The sequence below is a fragment of the Benincasa hispida genome, chromosome 6 (genome assembly GCF_009727055.1).
Source record: "Benincasa hispida cultivar B227 chromosome 6, ASM972705v1, whole genome shotgun sequence".
NCBI lineage: Eukaryota > Viridiplantae > Streptophyta > Magnoliopsida > Cucurbitales > Cucurbitaceae > Benincasa > Benincasa hispida.
The window spans coordinates 8685892-8706374 of record NC_052354.1 but is presented as its reverse complement, the minus strand read 5'-3'; the positions used below and the strand labels follow the sequence as shown (position 1 = coordinate 8706374).

General features: G+C 33.5%; 3 protein-coding genes and 1 non-coding gene across 8 annotated transcripts; 1 reads left to right on the top strand and 3 right to left on the bottom strand.

Annotated features, from left to right (window-relative positions):
* Window positions 1-255: 255 nt before the first annotated feature.
* On the bottom strand, window positions 256-4121 carry LOC120079971 (ATP-dependent zinc metalloprotease FTSH 6, chloroplastic). Of its 2 annotated transcripts, none has more exons than XM_039034464.1 (5): window positions 3204-4120; window positions 1862-2402; window positions 1115-1428; window positions 790-1030; window positions 256-718 (listed from the first exon to the last, which is right to left on the bottom strand). In XM_039034464.1, exons 1-5 carry the CDS (start codon window positions 3797-3799, stop codon window positions 371-373), a joined length of 2040 nt encoding a protein of 679 aa, XP_038890392.1. In that variant the 5' UTR covers window positions 3800-4120; the 3' UTR covers window positions 256-370. The 2 variants fall into 2 exon arrangements, with proteins under 2 accessions (XP_038890392.1, XP_038890393.1); XM_039034465.1 differs by having other exon boundaries at window positions 551-693; window positions 3204-4121.
* A 1825-nt stretch (window positions 4122-5946) lies between these two features.
* On the top strand, window positions 5947-8527 carry LOC120080311 (ribonuclease 3-like). 2 transcript variants are annotated; one of them, XM_039034948.1, is made up of 5 exons: window positions 5947-6174; window positions 6256-6306; window positions 6392-6517; window positions 6631-6823; window positions 8165-8527. In XM_039034948.1, exons 1-5 carry the CDS (start codon window positions 6028-6030, stop codon window positions 8401-8403), a joined length of 756 nt encoding a protein of 251 aa, XP_038890876.1. In that variant the 5' UTR covers window positions 5947-6027; the 3' UTR covers window positions 8404-8527. The 2 variants fall into 2 exon arrangements, with proteins under 2 accessions (XP_038890876.1, XP_038890875.1); XM_039034947.1 differs by having other exon boundaries at window positions 6386-6517.
* Window positions 8528-9063: 536 nt separating this feature from the next.
* On the bottom strand, window positions 9064-18340 carry LOC120080000 (DCN1-like protein 2). Of its 3 annotated transcripts, XM_039034510.1 has the most exons (10): window positions 18076-18333; window positions 17484-17592; window positions 16782-16911; window positions 16258-16309; window positions 16054-16129; window positions 15832-15914; window positions 10723-10819; window positions 10029-10074; window positions 9794-9882; window positions 9064-9679 (listed from the first exon to the last, which is right to left on the bottom strand). In XM_039034510.1, the coding sequence occupies exons 2-10, from the start codon at window positions 17497-17499 to the stop codon at window positions 9342-9344; spliced, it is 927 nt and encodes a 308-aa protein (XP_038890438.1). In that variant the 5' UTR covers window positions 17500-17592; window positions 18076-18333; the 3' UTR covers window positions 9064-9341. The 3 variants fall into 3 exon arrangements, with proteins under 3 accessions (XP_038890438.1, XP_038890437.1, XP_038890439.1); XM_039034509.1 differs by lacking the exon at window positions 17484-17592 and having other exon boundaries at window positions 18076-18331; XM_039034511.1 differs by lacking the exon at window positions 17484-17592 and having other exon boundaries at window positions 9553-9679; window positions 9979-10074; window positions 18076-18340.
* Window positions 17466-17566, bottom strand: LOC120080654. The gene has a single exon (XR_005482605.1). It is a non-coding gene; the product is annotated as a U6 spliceosomal RNA (small nuclear RNA).
* Window positions 18341-20483: the final 2143 nt, after the last annotated feature.

Below are 20483 nucleotides of genomic sequence, written 5' to 3'. Positions count from 1 at the left end.
AATTAGATGATCTAACTTGTGAAAATGAACTTCATCTTAATTCTAAAATTAAAAAGAAACTCCATATTATTCTTCTATTATAACTCTAACTTGATCAATCAAAAGTATATTTTTTTTCATATAAAAATGATCTTTTAAATGTTTGTTTGAACATATTTTCCAGTATCCATCTTGCTCTCTCAACTTCTAATTTTTTAAATTTGGACCAAATATTTCAAAAGCTTTTGTATATGGTAGCATGAAAAGAATGAAGGATGATTGAAAAGTTGCAACATTTCATTTATACAAGCATCTTAGCGTTATTATTCTATGTAAATACAGAAGCATATTCGTAATTTGATGTCCTAACTTATACACGAAGATATGATATCTAGGCTTCGACCAATTGAGGTATAGAAGCACTTGTTTGAATGCCATTGTCTGAGGGAATGTTAGTGAACTCTGAAAGAATAGATCTAAATTCATCTCCTGAGATTGTTTCTTTCTCTAACAAAACATCTACCAATTTGTCAATGGCTTCTCGGTTGTTTTTAATATGAGTTTTTGCAATTTCGTATGCCTTTTCTACTATATTTCGTACAGATGAATCTATATCTTCTGCTAACTTCTCTGACATGGAGTTTCTAGCTAGCATTCTCATCACCACATCACTGCTCTGTACTGCTGGATCTATCAATGTCCATGGCCCTATCTCTGACATCCCAAACATAGTCACCATCTACAAGTTTACACCCTTCTCTTTGTTAAATCATATAAGTTATAACATGATTTGAAGTGCATATTATTTACCTGTCTGGCAATTTGCGTGACTTGTAGCAGGTCTCCAGCAGCGCCGGTGGTGATCTCCGGCTCCCCAAAGATCACGTCCTCAGCTGCTCTACCTCCAAGTCCACCGACTATTCGAGCAAATAATTGCTTCTTGGAAACCAGTGTTGGGTCTTCTCCAGGCAAGAACCATGTTAATCCTCTTGCTTGTCCTCTTGGAATTAGAGTTACTTTCTGTACTGGATCATGACCCTCTGTCAAGCTTCTGTTCAATTTCCAAATCCACATTTCATGAACAACCAAAACCCATCTACAAAAGTTCAATATTTGTTTGTTTTAAACAACTTACGCACACACGGCATGACCAATTTCATGGTAAGCCACTAAAATTTTGCTCTTCCCATCTGTCATTGTAGTCCCTTCCATCCCGGCAACGATTCTGTCGATTGAATCATCAATTTCGTTAAGTGTGATTTTTTCTTTCCCTCTTCTTCCTGCTAGAATTGCAGCTTCGTTCATTAGGTTGGCTAGATCAGCGCCACTGAAGCCTGGCGTTCTCATTGCAATAATGCTGAGTGATATGTCGCTGTCTAGCTTCTTGTTGTTGCTGTGGACCTTTAGGATTTCTTCTCTTCCTCTCACGTCTGGTAATCCCACTGTAACCTATGTCCAAATCGGCTGATAAGTTGAGACTACTGAAATCAAAATTGGCTATTGAGTTGTTCTTTTTATTAGAGATGATGAAGATACATAAAATCCAATAGTGGGTGCTTGATATGACAAAAATTTCAATCCTTCGTTCACTTGTATAAGGTATTCTATACAAGTTTCAATATTTGAAATGGATACAGGTTCATCCTATAAAGTATAGGGTTATATGTTCTATTCATCCTAGTTTTGGTACATCTTCTGTTTTACTTGTGGGATGTGTTTTCAAGACTTAACAACCTGAGCTTAGCACAATTTGTATAAAGTATGTGTTAATGATCAAGAGGTAACATATTGTATTTAAAAAAAAAAAAAAAGAAAGAAAAATAGCAGAAACACCATTGCTTCGTATAACCACAGACAAGAACAAGAAGAAATACTAGCTTACTTGTCTATCAAACCTCCCTGGCCGTAGTAAAGCAGAATCGAGGATTTCAGGGCGGTTTGTGGCGGCGATGACGATCACACCGCTGTTACCAGTGAAACCATCCATTTCAGTTAGCAACTGATTCAATGTCTGCTCTCTTTCATCGTTTCCTCCACCAATGCCAGTGCCTCTCATTCTCCCAACAGCATCAATCTCGTCAATGAAAACTAAGCATGGAGAATTGGCTTTTGCTTTGTTGAATAAATCTCTCACTCTTGAGGCCCCAACCCCAACGAACATCTCTATGAACTCAGAACCAGAGAGAGAGAAGAAAGGAACTCCAGCTTCCCCTGAAATGGCTCTAGCCAACAAAGTCTTTCCTGTTCCTGGTGGCCCAACTAAGAGAACCCCTTTTGGTATTCTTGCTCCAACTGCTGAAAACTTCTCTGGAGTCTTCAAAAACTCCACGATCTCTTGGAAGTCTTGCTTCGCTTCATCAACCCCAGCTACATCATCAAATGTCACTCCTGTGTTGGGTTCAATTTGGAATTTGGCCTTGCTCCTGTATACAAAAAAAGTACAGAAAATTTTCTCTTTTCTAATGTTGGTTGACAATTAAGGTTGCTCTCTACTTTAGAAAGATCTTAATTAAGATTGTTTATTTAGTTAGAATATTGTAATAGATCTACTTAATTAAGAGTGTTTAGGCCACAATTTCAAGTGGGTGGCATGAGCTGTTATAGCCCAATGACGCACTTTTCATATTTGTGGCTTCAATTACAATAATTAATGTTCTCAACTATTATAACCTACTATGAGTAGGTTGTTACTATTTCAAATCACTCTTTGTTTTCTCATTCTTTCTTTCCTTCTTTCTTTGTAAGTATTTATCATGTCCTACTCAGACTAAAATAGTTTGCATTCCAAGCACACACTATTACAACCTACAAATTATTATAACCAATATAATAACCACTAACTTTCTCAATTTCCATAATTGTTTCTTTAGTTAAAAGATTTGGTTTTTAAACATTCAATTTTCTCTGTAATTGAGCCTTTAGTTATTCAGACCTAAATGATTTAACCTACTTGAAAATAGATCACCACATATTCCTTAAATAACACAGCAGTAGACATGCCAAACCTCAAGAGCTCAGAGATCAAACTTTGGCCTCGGGTGCATTTAACTCTAACCCGAGAGTAAGTAATCTAATTGACAATGTTTAACAAATAGACTATATCAATGGAATAAAAAGAATCAAACATAGGAACTACCAGTCTCCTAATCCCGAAAGGTTGATCTGAACCAATACAACATCCTCAAGAAAGAGATTATAAATGGTCAAAAGCCTTAAAAAGCTACCTTCCAAGTCCAAATGGTAGGTTGGGTCCTCCAGGAGAGTTTGAAGAAGTTGATCGAAGCAGCAAAGAACCAAGCAACAGCAATGGAAAGGCCAAATTTCCCAACAAATCAAGAATTGCAGGCCCCCAGTTGACCTCCATAGGATGAGCTGCAAAATCCACATTCTTTTCCTCCATCTTTCTTATCAAATCTTTTGGCAACCCAGGCAACTGGATCTTAACCCTCTGAATCTTGTCCAATACAGGATTATAAATCTCAGCTATGGCGACTGTACCATTCTCAAAAACATCAACCTTCTTCACTGCCCCTTCATCCAAATATTGCAAGAATCTCGAGTAAGACAATCGACTTGAAGCACTTTCAATAGGACTCTCTGGCTCTGCGCTTGCCGAACCAGAGACATTGAAGAAGGCATCTGCTAGAAGAGTTAGACCTGTGGAGTTCAGCAGATTTCTCTTACTGATTTGAGTGTTTAAAGGAATTTTAGGACGTGGGTTTTCTTTGTTAGGTGTTTTGGAGTGATGGGTCTTCCTTGAATGGTCTTGAAACTTGCAGACAGGAGAGAGAGAGGGAGACAAATATAGGGCAGAAGACATAGTTTCAAGAAACAGAGATGAAAAGAGTGAAGTAATGGTTCAAAGGGTTGATTAGTGTTTTGAGTAGTAATTTTGAAGAGATGTGAAAAGAGGTGTTTGACCTTTAAATGGAGAAGCAAAAATGAAGAAATAGCAGTTTCCAGAAGTTGGAATTTGGGGATGTTTGAACTTTCCATCTGATTCATGAAGGCTCTGGAATTGAGTCCAAAGCTGAATCCAAGAGAGTTTTGTTGGGAAAGAAAGTTGAATAAGATGAAAATCTGTATGCTCCAAGCGCCACACACTTGTTCAAAAGGGAGGGGCGGCTTAGGATTTTCTCATCAATCTCATACTGTTCCTTTAAAACAAATCATACACATAACTTTTGTTCTCTTGTTTGTATCTGACATTTCACAGAAACCCTTCAAACTAACACTATTTTGATTTCTGTTCCGGCAATGTAGATTATCATGTTAGGAATAGAATTTACTCTCAATAGAAAATAGAGCTGTGCTTGTGCATACCAACGTAAAGTTTTGTAATATGACTACTGAAAAGTGGTTTTATTATGTGGTCGAAGTGCAAGCCTATTTGATGACATTAAAGCTTTTTTTTTTTTTTTTTCTTTATTGAGGAGGTATTGTCTTTTTTTAGTACTGGTTTCTAGCATATTCATATATCAATTGAGCAATGTTCAGTTTGGTCAACGAGGTGTTGTTTTATGCTTCTCTTCTTGTCTACAAATGTATAATATCATTACTCACATTCAGACATGTAATGTACGACAAATTAATGTCTCTTCTGTTTGACTTGAAGATCATCCATGGATCGATAATGTTGTGTCTTGTAATTTGATATCCTTTTAGTTCTTTGTTCTTTTTGTATTACTAAAAAAAATCAAAACTTTATGTAAGTTCAAATAAAGGTTAAAAATTTTAACTCATAAACTATTAGATTTGTATTAAATATCAGTCTCTAAAATGTTAAAATTTAAATGTTATATTAAACCTAAATTTCAATTTTGCGTCTAGTTTTATTGGACATTTTTTTTAAATCAATAAAAGATTTTCTCAAGTTTAATTAGATGTAAAATTAGAATTTTAATTTTTTAAATATATTTGAAACTAATTGAATACAAAATTAAAAGTTTAATAATTATTAGATATTTTAAATAGAAAAGTACGATGTTTTTTTTAATAGAACTAGGTTTTCTTTATACAATTAATCTTTTTTAAATAATTTACTTAAAAAATTAAATATATCTACAATATACAGAAAAAATAAAATAAATTAAGTTTTTTTAACTAGTTAACTAAATATATATATAAATACATACACACAGAGATAAATTTTGAAGATTAGATATTAAGCTTATTTTTCAAAAGCAGAAAACTAAAAACATAAGATAAATAGTGTAATGACATATGATGGGACCATCACCAATACCATTTTTGGCAAAGTAACAAAAATTTTAAGAACGCTTCAGCTTAGCTTGTAATGCATGGAATTAGATGCCATTTAATTAACCACATTAAAGCCAGTCCTATATATTGGTTGGAGATGGTTGCAACTCAACTTTAAAGATTAAATTCTCAATCACTATGTCAACAATTATACTAACCTACTAATATATTATAGAACAACTTTCGAGCTCAATATTTTTTTTAGAATAAAACAATTGAAAAAGTCGAGAAATTCTAACAATCTATATGATTATATTACGAAACACCAAAGAAATTAATCACTCAAGATAAAGAGATTGAAGAATGGAACACGCTCATTCCTCCCAAGCCTTTATGAGTGGCATAGTGCACCAATACATTATGGTAACAACAAACATGAGAGAATGAGACAACCCTTAATCAAAATCTCAATCTTTCGCGATGAAGAAAGTGACATATTAGCTACCTTCAAACAATTAGATTCAACCCGAAAATTCGAAAGCTGGAGTGAAGGAAAACTTTCTATCCCAAAATATTGCTTCAAGAATTTCAATCCAACAAGACGTATATGACTCATGATCTTTTTTAAAAGTTGGAGCTAATTGTAATTGCTCCAACAATAATATAAAGCAAACCTTAATATTTAGCTGTCCTTAATGTTCAATTCAGCTGGCCATTAAATTGAACCTACAAAACATTAGGTCTGATTTTAAGAGGTTGGTTTTTCCCACATAACGAGAGGTTTTGCCTATAAATTTCAGTCCCCCAAACTTTATTATCTATCTCATTTCTTTTTCCTTAAAAATTATGAGTATCCAAATGAAGTTCCATCAGCAAACTGTCAATAGAATCCATCTCAATTCTCCAACTCCAATGCTCATTCTCTTTCTCCTTTTCCAGCTTCTTGGTGTAACCATATCATGTCAAGACATTGCATCACATAACTCTTCTCAGGTAATTAATTACACTTTGCTTATTTGTATTCAAAATTGACCAAACTGATCATCCACCACCCCCCCCTGTTTACTTGTTCAGCTGATTTCAAAAGGCAGTGGAGACTATGACTTCTTTTACCTTGTTCAACAGGTAATCAAATTTTTGTTTGTACCCATTTGAGTTATATTATGATCTCTCTGCTTATTTGTGGCTATTTGGTAAGCATTAGTGGCAGATTTCTTTGTGCAATTTGAAGCCCTGTCAAAAACCAGCAAGACCCACTTTCAGTATTTATGGCTTCTGGCCTTCTTCTTATGGGATTCCCAATTGCAAAATTGGAACAAAATTTGATCCTTCAAAGGTATTTTTTCTGGACAAAGAGATAGATATATAGAGAGGGTTTGATGATTCAAATTCATTATGATGTTTTGTTTGTAAATGCCTTTGTTTTCTTTCCTCTTTTTTTTTTTTTAGATGTTGGACCTGAAAAATGAATTGGATAGAGAATGGCCATCTCTTGAGGTGGAGGAGAATGAGGAAATGTGGAAGAAAGAGTGGGAAAGGCATGGAATTTGTTCTGAGCCATTGCTCTCTCAACATGCATATTTTGAAACTGCTCTCAAGCTTAAACAAACTTTTGATCTCTTCATTATCCTAGCAAACAGAGGTTTGTGTTTAAAAATTTAAACAAAACTTTGATCTTCATCCAAAAATATTCCACTGGTCCTTAGTAAGGGAAATTATTCTTAACCATACTTCTTAGTTCTTCAAGATTTGAAAATTGTTTTAGTGGTCCTTATACTAGTTTACTGTTAATATTTTAGACCAAAATGGGGTAAGTTAAGTGATAGAATTTCTACCAACTATCAAGAGATAATGGGAGGAGATAGGAAGGAAAAGAAAACAGAGGCTTCACTAAACTTCCTATTAGCTTTTCAAACGTGTTCAATTAGATCACAAGCGCCAAAAAAAAAAAACAATAAAGAAAGTATATTATATATTCTTTAGCTGTAGTTAGTCTACATGTTGATGCAAAATGCAGACAGGAAAAAGAGCTCGACTTTCACAAATTTTTTAGAGGAGGGATGAATGTGATCTAAAAAAAAATAATAATGATAATAATTAAAAAAAAAAAACATACACAATGGCATGGTACTAGTCACACACACTCTCATACTTAAATTAAAGAGTAAAATATTGTGGAAACTTTAGGATTTGAAAGTGAGAATGGACTTAACCATCCCTGAAGTTACAAGGATGTATTTATATAGGAATAGTCGACCTAGATTATCCTCCATAAGGTTTTTTATTCACGCTAGAATAAACCTTAGAATCCTCAAGTAGGGGCACACGAGGGGTATGCCCTGTTTGACATTTTGCAAGAGTCAACCTAAGTTGAGGTCGAGCATCTTCCTTAGACCTATTTTTGGCCAAGAGTCATGTTTTGAGTCGGGGCATGCTTCACTAGGGGTATATTTTTAGGTCAAGGTCAAGCATGTTGGCTTGGCCTAAGACTCAAGTTAGCCTTTTTCCTAGGCCTATTTTAGTCTAAGGGTGCTATTTTCAGTCCAAATCTTGTTACTTTCTTAGCTCTCTCATTTCTGTTCTTGTTTATTACTGATTACACCCTTTGATCTAAATCACTCGTAACACGTCGTATGAACACTTATATCATCCTTTAGCTTATCATGTCAAATATTTATCAAATCACTAATGATACACATACTCAAAACACCACTCAAAATCTTGTTCAAAAGTTTAAACGATTGTCTATACTGACAAGAAAGTATATTTTAAGACAACTCAAAGGAAGGTTGACACAGTACATTAAATGCTAAGAATCACACCTGACATACAGCATCCTATGTTATTAGGTGAATTAATAACTTCCTTTCAACTACTTAGACTTCACTTTCTAAAAACCATGACATTACTTGGCACTATGTTATCAGTTTTTTTGGTTTAATAATGTGGAGAAGACTGTGTTTATGAAATGGTTGAAATGCAGGAATTTTTCCATTTGGAGAGGTGTATGGCTTAGAAAATATAAGTGATGCCATTAGAGGTGCAACAGGACATACTCCACAAGTGGAATGCAAGTCATACAAACACATTCCTTTGCTCTCCAACATCTTCCTTTGCTTCCAATACACTGCAACTTCCATTCATATTGTGGACTGCCCTCTCATAAGAAGATGCAATTTCCAAGCAATCCTTTTCCCTTTTGATCTATTTGGTCCGTCTTAGAAACTCAAAATCCACTCTGTAATGGCACCAGAAAACAATCCCCATCTATTTCTGTTTCTCCTATCAACTTTTTGGTGTTTTATTAATGGCTATCTACAAGGAATTTACACTGTTCTAATTTTAGACCTCTGTTTTGATGTTTATGTTAAATAATAAGTTGATTTTTACGTATCAAAAGATATCGATAACAATTGATTTTTTATGGTTACATAGTGTTAAAATTACACTTCTTTTTTCATGGGTAATTGCAATGGGATAGAACTTTTAAGATTAATAATTATGTGTAGTAATATTTTTAAAGAATTGTAAATATAACAAAATCTACCAATGATAGATTCTATCATTAATAGACTCCTATTAGTAAGACTTTATCGGTGATAGACTCTTACTAACGAGTAATAGACCATGAGAACTAGATCTAAATTTTACTATATTTACAAATTCTTTTGAAATTTTTTTTTTTGCTTGATTACTATATTTATAACAGACCATTTTTTCCTTTTTAATTTCTATATATAGTTCGAGAGAGAACTAAAAATAAAGACCCCAGATGAGAAAACGGTGTTTTAGATGACAAGGAGAAAATTCAAATTCAATTTTGGAACAGATGGAAACAATGATAGAGAAGACAATGAGAACGGCTCAACACAATCTCCAAAGTTGAATCATATCATTAAAGCCAAATGGATTGATAAGAGTATAGAATAAAACAAACTATGTAGATTCTTATTCGTTCTTTGAATTGAAACAGACTAATTACAACGTAAAGCCAAATCATTAATTTTCTCTTCCCTCATTAGAAACATTAATCAATCCTTTGTTCTAGTTTGCTGCCAAATCATCGACTCGTCTGATTAAAAATGCTGTACCACAACAAAAAAAAAGGACATTGTAGATCTTACAACCTGTAAATATCATAAGGGATAAGTCGCTCGTGCTCACGTGAATGACGCTTTCCTTTCTTGGTCCAATCCTAAGAACAAACGTGTCGAGAAAAGCCCAGCAAAACCTTTTGACAGACAACCTTCAACAGCACAAGGAGATTTGGAACCTACTGCACTATTATGTCGAACCATCTCTGTGTTCTCATCTGCAGTACATGATGGTAAGTTTATCTCCAAGTTCACTGGCCTGCAAGCCATAAATCTACTTTTCTTGACGCTCAAAACAGGACTTAACTCCATGGAGCCGGTTCTAGGATCACTCGGAGACATGATGCCGTCCATTTGCATGTCCTCAGGTAATTTCCTCTTCAAACCAGGGAAAAACTTTAATCCTGACACAATAAAAACCAGTAAAACAAGGCTTATATACAATTCTGCATCCCATGGAAGTCCCATATGTAGAACAGTATTTTTTTTTCCCGACAGATGAACATAATAATCTATACCAGAAAGAGAATCTTCAAATACACCCGACTGTGATTCTGAGTCTCCACAATTACAACAAAACTTTGAGACTTTATTAGATCCTGACTGCCTGCACGATAATTATCGGCAGACCAAGTGTTAGTAGAACAAGGCTAAACCGTGATAATAACGAGGATTTAAAATGATATACAAGCCAGAATTTAACCACATTCAACTTCAAACTTGTTGAATCCGTAAAAACCTCCACAAACAAACCTGTACATGTGCTCGACGAAGTCATCAATTAGAACAGGCCAAGCACCTGATAGAAGTACGCAACTGAGTAACTCCATACATTACAGTAAGAAAAGAGAGGCATTCTGCTTATACCCAACATTTCAAAAGAGTAAGGGCTAGTATTGATGCTCTTTCTTCAAGAGAAGTGAGGCATACTACCCAAGCTAATTAGAAAATTTTGATTATATAAAAGTACGGGGAAAAAAATCAAAAATCAAGTATCCATCCATTGCAAGACTATGAAGCTCTTCTTTAACTTTTGTTTTCTGTATTTTTCATAAGCTTTAGTGATAAAAGTACTTAAAGGCTATATTACCACCACGAGTGTTGCATATCCAACGCATTCAAACATGGACTTCCATATTTGAAGAATATGGAGACAGCTGTTAGTCGAAATATTCCACCCACCATATAACACTATTTGGAACTCAAGGACACAGATGAACAAAAACAGAAGGTTAAACATGAAAGTGGAGCATTATATTTTTCTTATATAAATTGAAAAAATATACTTTTTCATGAGACAATTCACTTGTATCGGTGAAAAAACTTCAACAGTAGAGGATAAGGATTACTTGACGTAATTCCCATGTCTTAATTTTCTTAATTCAAATGATGTCTAAAAAATTACTTCCATTAAAAAAATTAATAATAATAAATAAATAACAAATACCTTCGGGATCATACCCTTCCAGATTTTCATGTACACAGCGGCTGAAAGCCAAGACTTGCTGCCAAGTATCCTCAGAAATATTGTGTCGCTGATTATTCTATGGAACTTAAATACATCAGAATCCTTTAGATAAATGACACTACATAGCACTACTAATTCAAGGAACGAGTTGGAGAATAAAACACCAAAAAAATAGCATAATTGCACAAACCAAATAGAAGAAATTTGGTAGATTTAGCTTAAGTAGAAAAATACCTAAAATTCCCAAATTCATCTACTTCAAACACTGAGATAAAGGTGTTATAATATGCATTTATATTGTAATTATGATTAGATGTCTTTTATTGTAATTTTATATCTCCTAAATTAGGGTTTCTTAGTTGCCTATATATATATGTATGTATCTTCAGCCTGATTAATGATATAAGACTACTATTCTCTCCAAAAGTATTGAGAACATGGTATCAGAGCAGTCTAGGATTTTAGAATATTCGTTTGACGGCTATGCTAGGATTTACGCTTATCACAAAGTTAGGGGTTGAATTGAGTCATCAAGTTTGAATGGCCATTTGTCTACACAACCCATCCCAAGAGAAGCGTCGTCATCGTCCGCTCCAATCTGCAACTGTTAGTCGTCGGGAAAGGCCGCACGTGAGGTTCACGCGCCGCCACAAAGAAGTTCATCCCTCGCCACGTGCCGACACGTGGGAACGCGTGAGCCCACCGTTTTATGTTCCGTCGGTTGGGTTCTTGATTCATCTTTTCTGATTGTTCCGTGCATTTTGTTCCATTAAAATCTACTCGATTGTGAGTTATTTGGAAAAATACCCTTTTTGTGCTTAGGGTCTGTTCTTGTTTTGTTTCAATTTGGAGTTGTGTTTGCTCTTTGGTTCATCTTTAATTTCTATTCTGTTCGTGAGATCTATAAACTGTTTGTTGACCCATAATGGATGAAGTGAAGCATATGATGGTATCTAATGGAATTCCCCTAGCATCAAAGATAACTGAACATAAGTTAAATGGATCTAATTACTATGATTAGCGTCAAACGATTCAATTTTATTTGATCAGTATAGATATGGATGACCATGTGTTTGAGGAGTCACCAAAAGATGATAAGAAAAAGGCTTGGCTTTGCGATGACGTTCGACTTTATCTTCAGATTAAGAATTCTATTGAAAGTGAGGTTGTTGGTTTAGTAGATCATTGTGATTCTGTGAAGGAACTCTTAGAATTCTTAGAATTTCTAAACTCTAGAAAAGAACACGTTCATCGAATGTTTGATGTCTGTATGCAATTCTTTCAAGCTGAACAAAACGTAAAATCTATTACAAGTTACTTTATGAGACTTAAGAAGACAGCTACTAAACTTGCTTTACTATTGCCGTTTAGTCCCGATGTCAAAATTCAACAAGCTCAACGAGAAAATATGACTGTTATGACATTTTTTAATGGACTTTTACCTGAGTTTGGAATGGCTAAAACACAAATTCTTTCTGATTATAAAATTTCATCATTAGAGGAAGCCTCCAATCGTGTTCTTTGTATTGAGAGTTCTCAATCTGGTTCGCCTATTTCTCAACCTGACAGATAATTCTAACTTATTTTCTAAAGCCTTTCTCCCCTATCTCATCTTCGTCTGTCATTTTGGCAGATGGATCAACCTCCTCTATTCTTGGATTCAACACCATTTCTCTCACTCCATCACTTTCTTTGTCCTTTGTATTACCATTATCTTTTAATTTAATTTCTATTAGCCAACTTACTCGTGACCTTAATTGTTTTGTCTTGTTTTTTCTTGTTGGATTCAATACCATTTCTCTCACTCCATCACTTTCTTTGTCCTTTGTATTACCATTGTCTTTAATTTAATTTCTATTAGTCAGCTTACTCGTGACCTTAATTATTTTGTCTCGTTTTTTCTTGGTTATTGCTTGTTTCAAGATCGTATGATGAAGAAGATTATTGGTAAAGGACATGAGTCGCGAGGCTTTTACATTTTTTACCATCAGATATTGAAAGTTGTGAATTGCTTTGAAGTTACATCCCCATTTGAAGTTCATTGCGTTTGGGTCATCCATCGTTGTTCGTGTTGAAGAAACTCTATCCAGAATTTCATTCCTTGTCGTCTTTGAATTGTGATTCGTGTAAGTTTTCTAAGTTTCATTACCTTAGTTCTAGTCCTTGAGTTCATAAACGAGTCAGTGCTCCTTTTGAGTTAGTCTATTATGATATTTGGGGTCCTTACACTCAACCGAAGGAATGAGTCACAAGGTGAATTGTAAGCCCCAACGTCAGAGGAACGGGCAAGAAAAGGAAAAGGTAGTCTAGTTGTGTCCCAAACAGGTTTTCGTTACTTTGTTACTTTTGTTGATGATTATCCTCGTGTGACTTGGTTATATTTAACGAAAAATTGTTCTGAGTTATTGTCTCATTATTGTGCTTTTCATGTTGAGATTCGAAATCAATTTAATGTCTCTATCAAAACCTTGCGAACTGATAATGTTGGTGAATATTTCTCTCATGTACTTGGATCTTACTTATATAGTCATGGCATCATTCATCAATCCTCTTGCACAGACACTCCATCTCAAAATGGAGTTGCTGAAAGAAAGAACACACACCTCCTTGAAAGAGCCCGTGCCTTGTCCTTTCAAATGCATGTTCCAAAGCAATTTTGGGCAGATGCTATGTCCACTGCTTGCTTCTTAATTAATAGAATGTCTCCCTCTGTCCTCAATGGAGAGATTCCTCATCGTACTCTTTTTCCTACGAAATCTTTGTTTCCTATTGCCCTTAAGATCTTTGGCTGTGTTTGTTTTGTTCGGGATATTCGTCCAAATAATACCAAATTAGATCCAGAATCTTTGAAATGCATTTTCTTAGGCTATATATGTTCAAACGGGTTATCGTTATCATTGTCCTACTCTAAATAGGTATCTCATTTCTCCTGATGTTATATTTTTCGAAGATATACCCTTTAGTCCATCACTGTCGAGTCCGTGTCAGAGGATGGATGATCTTTTTATCTATGAGATTACCTCTTCTACACCATCCTCTCCTCCACCTTCCTCCGTGTCTCCTCCTTCTGACCCTCCAGTTACTCAAGTCCTACTCCAGGTGTCCTCCCCAGCCACCTTCAGGCCCATGTACTCCACAACTATCTTCTTCGACATTTGATCCAGGACCAAGTGATGATCTTCCCATTGCCCTTTGAAAAGGTAGACGCATTAGTACTTATCCTATTTCTTCGTTTGTTTCTTATAATCAGTTGTCTTCTCCCACTTAATCCTTTATCACATCTATTGATTCCATCTCTATCCCTAACTCTGTTCATGAAGCTTTATCTCATCCCGGATGGCGTAGTACAATGATTAAGGAGATGACTGCTTTGGATGATAATGGTACTTGGGATCTCGTTCCCCGTCCAACTAAAAAGAAGGCTATTGGGTGTAAATGGGTGTTTGCTATAAAGGTCAATCCCGATGGAACAGTGGCTCGGTTGAAAGCTCGTCTTGTTGCCAAAGGTTATGCCTAAATCTATAGGACTGATTATTTTGATACATTTTCTCCTTATGCCAAATTAACTTATATTCGACTATTTATATCGATGGCTACTACTCACAATTGGCCTTTGCATCAACTTGACATTAAGAATGCTTTTCTTTATGGTGTTCAAGAGGAAGTCTATATGGAGCAACCACCTGAGTTTGTTGCTCAGGGGGAGAATGATAAGGTGTGTCGTCTTCGAAAATCTTTGTATGGATTGAAAAAAGTTCTCGTGCATGGTTTGGTAAATTTAGTCAAGCACTCGAATGTTTTGTTATGAAGAAAAGTACGTCCGATCATTTTGTATTCTATCGACGATCTCACAATGGTATTACTTTACTTGTTGTATACGTTGATAATATTGTTATCACTGGAAATAATGTATCAAGTATATCTTCTCTCAAGACTTTTCTTCAAGGTCAATTTCTACCAAAGATTTGGGGCCATTGAAGTATTTCTTGGGTATTGAAGTAATGAGAAGCGAGAAAGGTATTTACTTGTCCCAACGAAAATATGCACTTGATTTGTTGTCTGAGACAGATAAACTAGGAGTTAAATCATGTAGTATTCCGATGATACCAAATTTGCAATTTGCTAAGAAGAAATGTTTAAAGATCCTGAGAGATATAGAAGATAAGTTAAACTATTTAACAGTGATACGACCTGGCATTGCTTATTCTGTGAGTATTGTGAGTCAGTTATGTCTTCCCTGACAGTGGATCATTGGGCTACAGTTGAACAAATCCTATGTTATCTAGAAGTCCCACCTGGACGTGGGATCTTATATAAAGATCATGGTCATACAAAGGTTGAATGTTTTTCAGATGCTGATGGGGCTGGATCTCGAGAAGATAGAAGATCGACTTATGGATATTGTGTATTTGTAGGAGGAAACTTGGTGTCGTGGAAAAGTAAAACAGAATGTTCACTCTGAGTAAGAATAGAGTTATGACACAATCTGTATGTGAAATAGTGTGGATACATCAACTTGTATCTGAGATGGGCTTCAGTGTTACTGTGCCAGCTAAACTATGGTGTGATCATCAAACTGCTCTTCACATTGCATCCAAAATAGTATTTCATGAACGAATTAACATATTGAAGTGGACTATCATTTTATTCACGAGATAATACAAGAAAGGTTGATATTTACAGGATATGTGAAGACTGGAGAACAATTGGGATATATCCTTACTAAAGGAGTAAACGAAACAAGAATAAGCTATTTGTGCAACAAGCTGAGCATGATTGACATATTTGCTCCAGCTTGAGGGAGAGTGTTATAATATGTATTTATATTGTAATTATGATTAGTTATCCTTTATTGTAATTTTATATCTCCTAGAATAGGGTTTCTTAGTTGCCTATATATATATATATATATCTTCAGCTTGATTAATGAATAAGATTATTATTCTCTCCGCATGCATTTTTGTAAAATATATCTATGAGCGTTTATCCAGATGTGTCTGTACATATGTTCCATAATTGTTAGGTCGCATAAACCCAAGTTAATGAAAATGATAGTAACAGAATGAAAGAGAAGGGGGAAAAGGTTACCTCAACAAAGTCACACCATTGATTAAGTAACCGAAATCTTCCATTCAAAACTAATCTCCATGCTCTAACTGCCATACTAACAGCTGTAATTCAAATAAATATATATATATATATATATCAGAATGTAAGAAAAACAACTTATCCAGTGCACATTTCATGTTATCTTTCACGTTAGGAAACAAAAACATATTTTTATATTCAAATCTAGAGAAGAAATCTTACTGATATTTTTTTGACCATTCTCCCGACAAACAAAAAAGACAAACTCGTAGAAGCGTGAAAATTCTGAAAAGTCTACCTACAAAATAAAATCGTCAAATTCAAAGTACAAAAATTTAACATTGCCACCAGCTAATACCAAAAGCTTGCCAAATTAAAGGAAACTAGAGTAGAGTATAAAACCAAGAAAACTGATAAGGAGTTTACCATAAAGTTTAGATATGACATCAGCTTCGATAGTTCATAAACAATTGAGTTCCTGGAAATATAATTTATACTTTTCAGATAACCTAGATTAATATAAGAAAAACTTTTATGCTGTAATCAAATGTATTTCTTATACGATGTAAAGCTACAGAAGTACAAAAATGACATGAGATGGCCTCATTTATCCAGTTGTAAATTTGGCATGTCTAGTTTTTCTCCATGTAACATTCCTTTTTATTGAACTGCAAGAAAATACTAAACCAAACCAGAACTAAATGAAATCAAACTTGCAAGCATCCATGTCTGATATTAAAAATTATTTTCATTTGATAATTGAGTAGATGAACAATCTTAGTTTCATATATCTGTCAGTTAAAAAATGTATGGAAAATATCTTAGTTTGGAAGGACAAAAGATATTGAATCGTATAAAACAGAGTAAATGCTTTATATCGAAGCCTATTGACACAGAGTACAACTAACAAAGCATCACAAGGTATACAGTATTGGTTTTGAGGGATATACCCCATCTGCAGTGATGATTGCACATATATTAAGAGCTCTGCAAGTGCCTGCTTTGGACTTTTAGCCATTTGTGTTTCAACTTGTCCAGATTCTTCATTCCCATGACAAAAGCCATTTTGAGATCGAATATCTATAAACAAGTTAGTAAACAAGTTAAGTCTCCATTAATTGCTAATATGATTTCCAAATGCAATGCAAATCAGACTGGAGTACGTTAATTCATAGTTTAATCAACAAGAGAGATTTCAGAAATCACAATCTTGATCTTTTTTCCATGAAACAAAGAGGTAATACATTCAAACTAAAATAGGAAGACCTTGACACAATCAGTAGACAGAAGAAACCCATGCACATGATAACAATTATTCAATGACACAAAGAAGTGATCACCACATATGATATAACTATCTTGAATCTAAACAATCAGGAGCCAGAACACGATAGTATTTGTCTTTCTTTCCGTAGAATTTAGTGTTTCCACTCAGCTCCACTAACCCCACATTTTCTCAGTTCCACTTACTCTGGTTTGCTGTCATCTAACAGAAAAGCTAAACTATTTTATTTCTTCGTAAAGTATAAAACAATATAGTTTTATCTGTCCATAAGAATTAAGAAGACTCAAACTTCTCCTCCTAAAAGGCTGCAGGTTCAGACTCTGAAATCATAATACAGTAATTAGAGCTTCTTTTTCTGGATCAATACTCGATTTCTGCACCATCCTTGTACAAGGGCCACACAAATCTTCTATGTATCGTTCCAATTTTTTCGGATGTCCTCTGAGAGACGCAAAAAGTACTATTCCTCAGACAACCTACAAGTAATAAAAGTGCTCATTTGGAAAAATTAATTCATAATTCTCTAAGGAAGCTAACTGACCAAAGCAGAAAATGAACATAGACCTGATGCATCATATGCTCCAAAAGAAGCACCATAAACTGAATCTTTTACATTCTTTATCATCCAAACTATTAATGCAGAAGCAGAACCCAATAAAAATAAGGGCACCTACACTTCTTCAGACCAAATACATCTTAACTTCTTAACCATCCAAAATCACTTATCAACTAACCATCTTTTAAAAAATAAATAAAAGCACCCAAATCTTTAACATACCCATATCTTCAAAGATAACATACATCAGCAAGAAGACAAGAAGCAGACATAGATTTCTATGAACAAAAAATACTGCAATCGATTCTAAAGGTTTAAGGAAACAAAAGTTGAGTGAGAATTGAAGAGAAAAAGGGCGGAACCGAGAATTTGAAAGAGTGGGGAAAGAACAGGAAGTTGTTACCACAGTATTGACGATAAATCTGGACGATATCGAAGCGATTCATAGGCAAGAAACCCACAAGGGAAGTCATGGAAGTTAAGATTGTTGAAGGAAAATCCAGACCTAAACTTCAAAATAACACAGAAGGAAGGGAAGCTCTCTCGATTCTCTTTCGTTTCTTTCTTCCTTCCTTCTTCGTTCTTTGCCTTTGATTTTTGCTTCTCTTTCTTTCTCCCTTTGCCTTTTCACTGTCACCACATTATATCTTAACCTTACGCAATTCCTCTTTACATAATTGTTTCCAACTTTCAATATGTTACCTTTTTTGTTTTGAGTTTTGAATTTCCTTTCAACTTTTTTCTCCGTATCGTATCGATCTAATGGTTTGATTTGATTTTTAGCCTAAATTGAACATATTGATTTGTATTTGGTAAAAACCAAAAAATATTGATTTGGATTGATTTTTTATTTAAAAAATCAATCAAAATCGAATCAAGCCAAGGGTATATATATGTCCTAAAAAATAAATTCTAACATTATATATCTTTTAGTATTTTAGTTAACGTGGTTATTTGATTTTTTTAAAAAATATGAATTATTATGACGCATGTATATTTTTTATTAAAAAAAGTATCCAAAAGAAATCAAATATCAAATTTCAATTATTAAAAAAATAGACCTAATTTCAATTTAAAATTAGCGAAAAAAAAGCAATTCAAAACAAAAGTGAAAATAAAAATAAAAATTTGGAAAAGAATAAAAGAAAATATCAAAATCATAAACCAAACTGATATTAAATTGAACTAAATAAAAACTAATTCATTAATTTTGTTCTGTATTGGATATTGATTTGGATCCACTCTTTATAAAACCATTGGTTTGGTTTGATTCTTGGTTGGCCCCAAAACCAATTATTCGTTGGCCCTAAAACTGACAAAAACTGAACCGATTATTACTCTATTTGGTGGTAATATCTACTAGTTAATTTTAAATAATTATAATTAATTATGTTTAACTATTATTCATCAATATTAAAATTAAAATTTTATTTCATAATTATTTTAAATTAATTAATAGACATTAATATCAAAGACTAAAAGTGAGTATTTAATAAAAACATCAAAGTTAAAAGTGTAAATTTTGAAACACGAGAACCAAATTGAAACAAAGTTCAATCTTAAGGGTGTATTTATAACATTTTAAAACTAGATTAAATTTAAATCAAACTCAATGTAATATTTTGAAACAACCATAAAAACTAAAACTAAAACTTAGAGACTAAAAAGGTTTTTTTTTTTCCTTTCCCTTCTTTGTTCATACTATCCCTAGGTGTCTTGATTCAACTTCCTAAATTGGTTCATTTTCTCTTGTGAACTGATTTGACCCTTGATTCCGTGGTAGTGAGTTTTTTGTTTTTTTTGTTTTTTTTAATTAATGTTTGGACATAGTTCAATTTTATTCTTTATACTATTTTCTATAGATTTTAAATTCAGTCCTTCGAAACTAATCTTTATCGAAATTGATTAAATAATAATAATAATCTTTAAGTAACAAAATCCACTATGACGTTTCCAAATTTATGGTGACAAGGCTAATAAATAATAAAGATAATTTTAAAAAAAAAAATCAAACCATGGACTAAATTTAAGTATAATTATTAAAAGTATATCAATTAAAAATATATACGATTGAATTTTTTTTAGAAAATATATTAATGGATGTGTTCCATACGTATATGGATTATTTTATTTTGTATTCATTGTAGGTTTCTCTGTCATGATGTATCATTAGCCTAAAAGAAAATATAATTATTATTGACGAAATCATTGATCATCTAAAAATGTTGAGTTATACTAAAAATAAAAAACAAAAAACAAAAGAAACATACAACGTTGAATAAGTATTTCAAAATACATCTTTATTTTTTTTATTCAAAAACTGATTTTACTATAGACATTAATTACGGGTGTACATTGGATTGAGGGTATTTTTTTGGATCGGTCTAAAATTTTGGTTTGATTGGGTTGCGACCCAAATAAAGTCTCCAACTCAACCTAACCCAACCCTCACAATTCGGATTGGATTGAGTTGGATTGTTGGGTTATTACTTATGTTTTTTTAATTAAAAATATGTAAACTTATCTACAACACATGACTAATAACTAAACTCTTATAAAACTCAAATGTTAAATACCAAATATCTATGATATTTATTATAAATTTTAAACAAAAACAAATATCATAACAATTTTAAAAGAAAAATGTTAAAAATTCACAAATCAATCAATACAAAGTAAATAGCCTTTAAACAAAGAGAAATATATATATATATATCTAGTTGGGTTGGGTTGGGTCAACCAAAATTTCTTTTAGCCAACCCGCAACTCCATCCAACCCAACAAAAAAAAAAAAAGCTTAACCCAATCCTA

Coding starts and splice junctions, on each gene's coding strand:
- LOC120079971 (XM_039034464.1), bottom strand. CDS start 3,799: ATGTCTTCTGCCCTATATTTGTCTCCCTCTCTCTCTCCTGTCTGCAAG. Junction 2,403..3,203: donor CTACCATTTGGACTTGGAAG/GTAGCTTTTTAA, acceptor TTTTGTATACAG/GAGCAAGGCCAAATTCCAAA. Junction 719..789: donor TCACGCAAATTGCCAGACAG/GTAAATAATATG, acceptor GTAAACTTGTAG/ATGGTGACTATGTTTGGGAT.
- LOC120080311 (XM_039034947.1), top strand. CDS start 6,028: ATGAGTATCCAAATGAAGTTCCATCAGCAAACTGTCAATAGAATCCAT. Junction 6,175..6,255: donor CATCACATAACTCTTCTCAG/GTAATTAATTAC, acceptor TTACTTGTTCAG/CTGATTTCAAAAGGCAGTGG. Junction 6,518..6,630: donor CAAAATTTGATCCTTCAAAG/GTATTTTTTCTG, acceptor TTTTTTTTTTAG/ATGTTGGACCTGAAAAATGA.
- LOC120080000 (XM_039034509.1), bottom strand. CDS start 18,145: ATGACTTCCCTTGTGGGTTTCTTGCCTATGAATCGCTTCGATATCGTC. Junction 15,915..16,053: donor GAATGGTCAAAAAAATATCA/GTAAGATTTCTT, acceptor TTTGAATTACAG/CTGTTAGTATGGCAGTTAGA. Junction 9,680..9,793: donor ATTTGAAGATTCTCTTTCTG/GTATAGATTATT, acceptor TTATTGTGTCAG/GATTAAAGTTTTTCCCTGGT.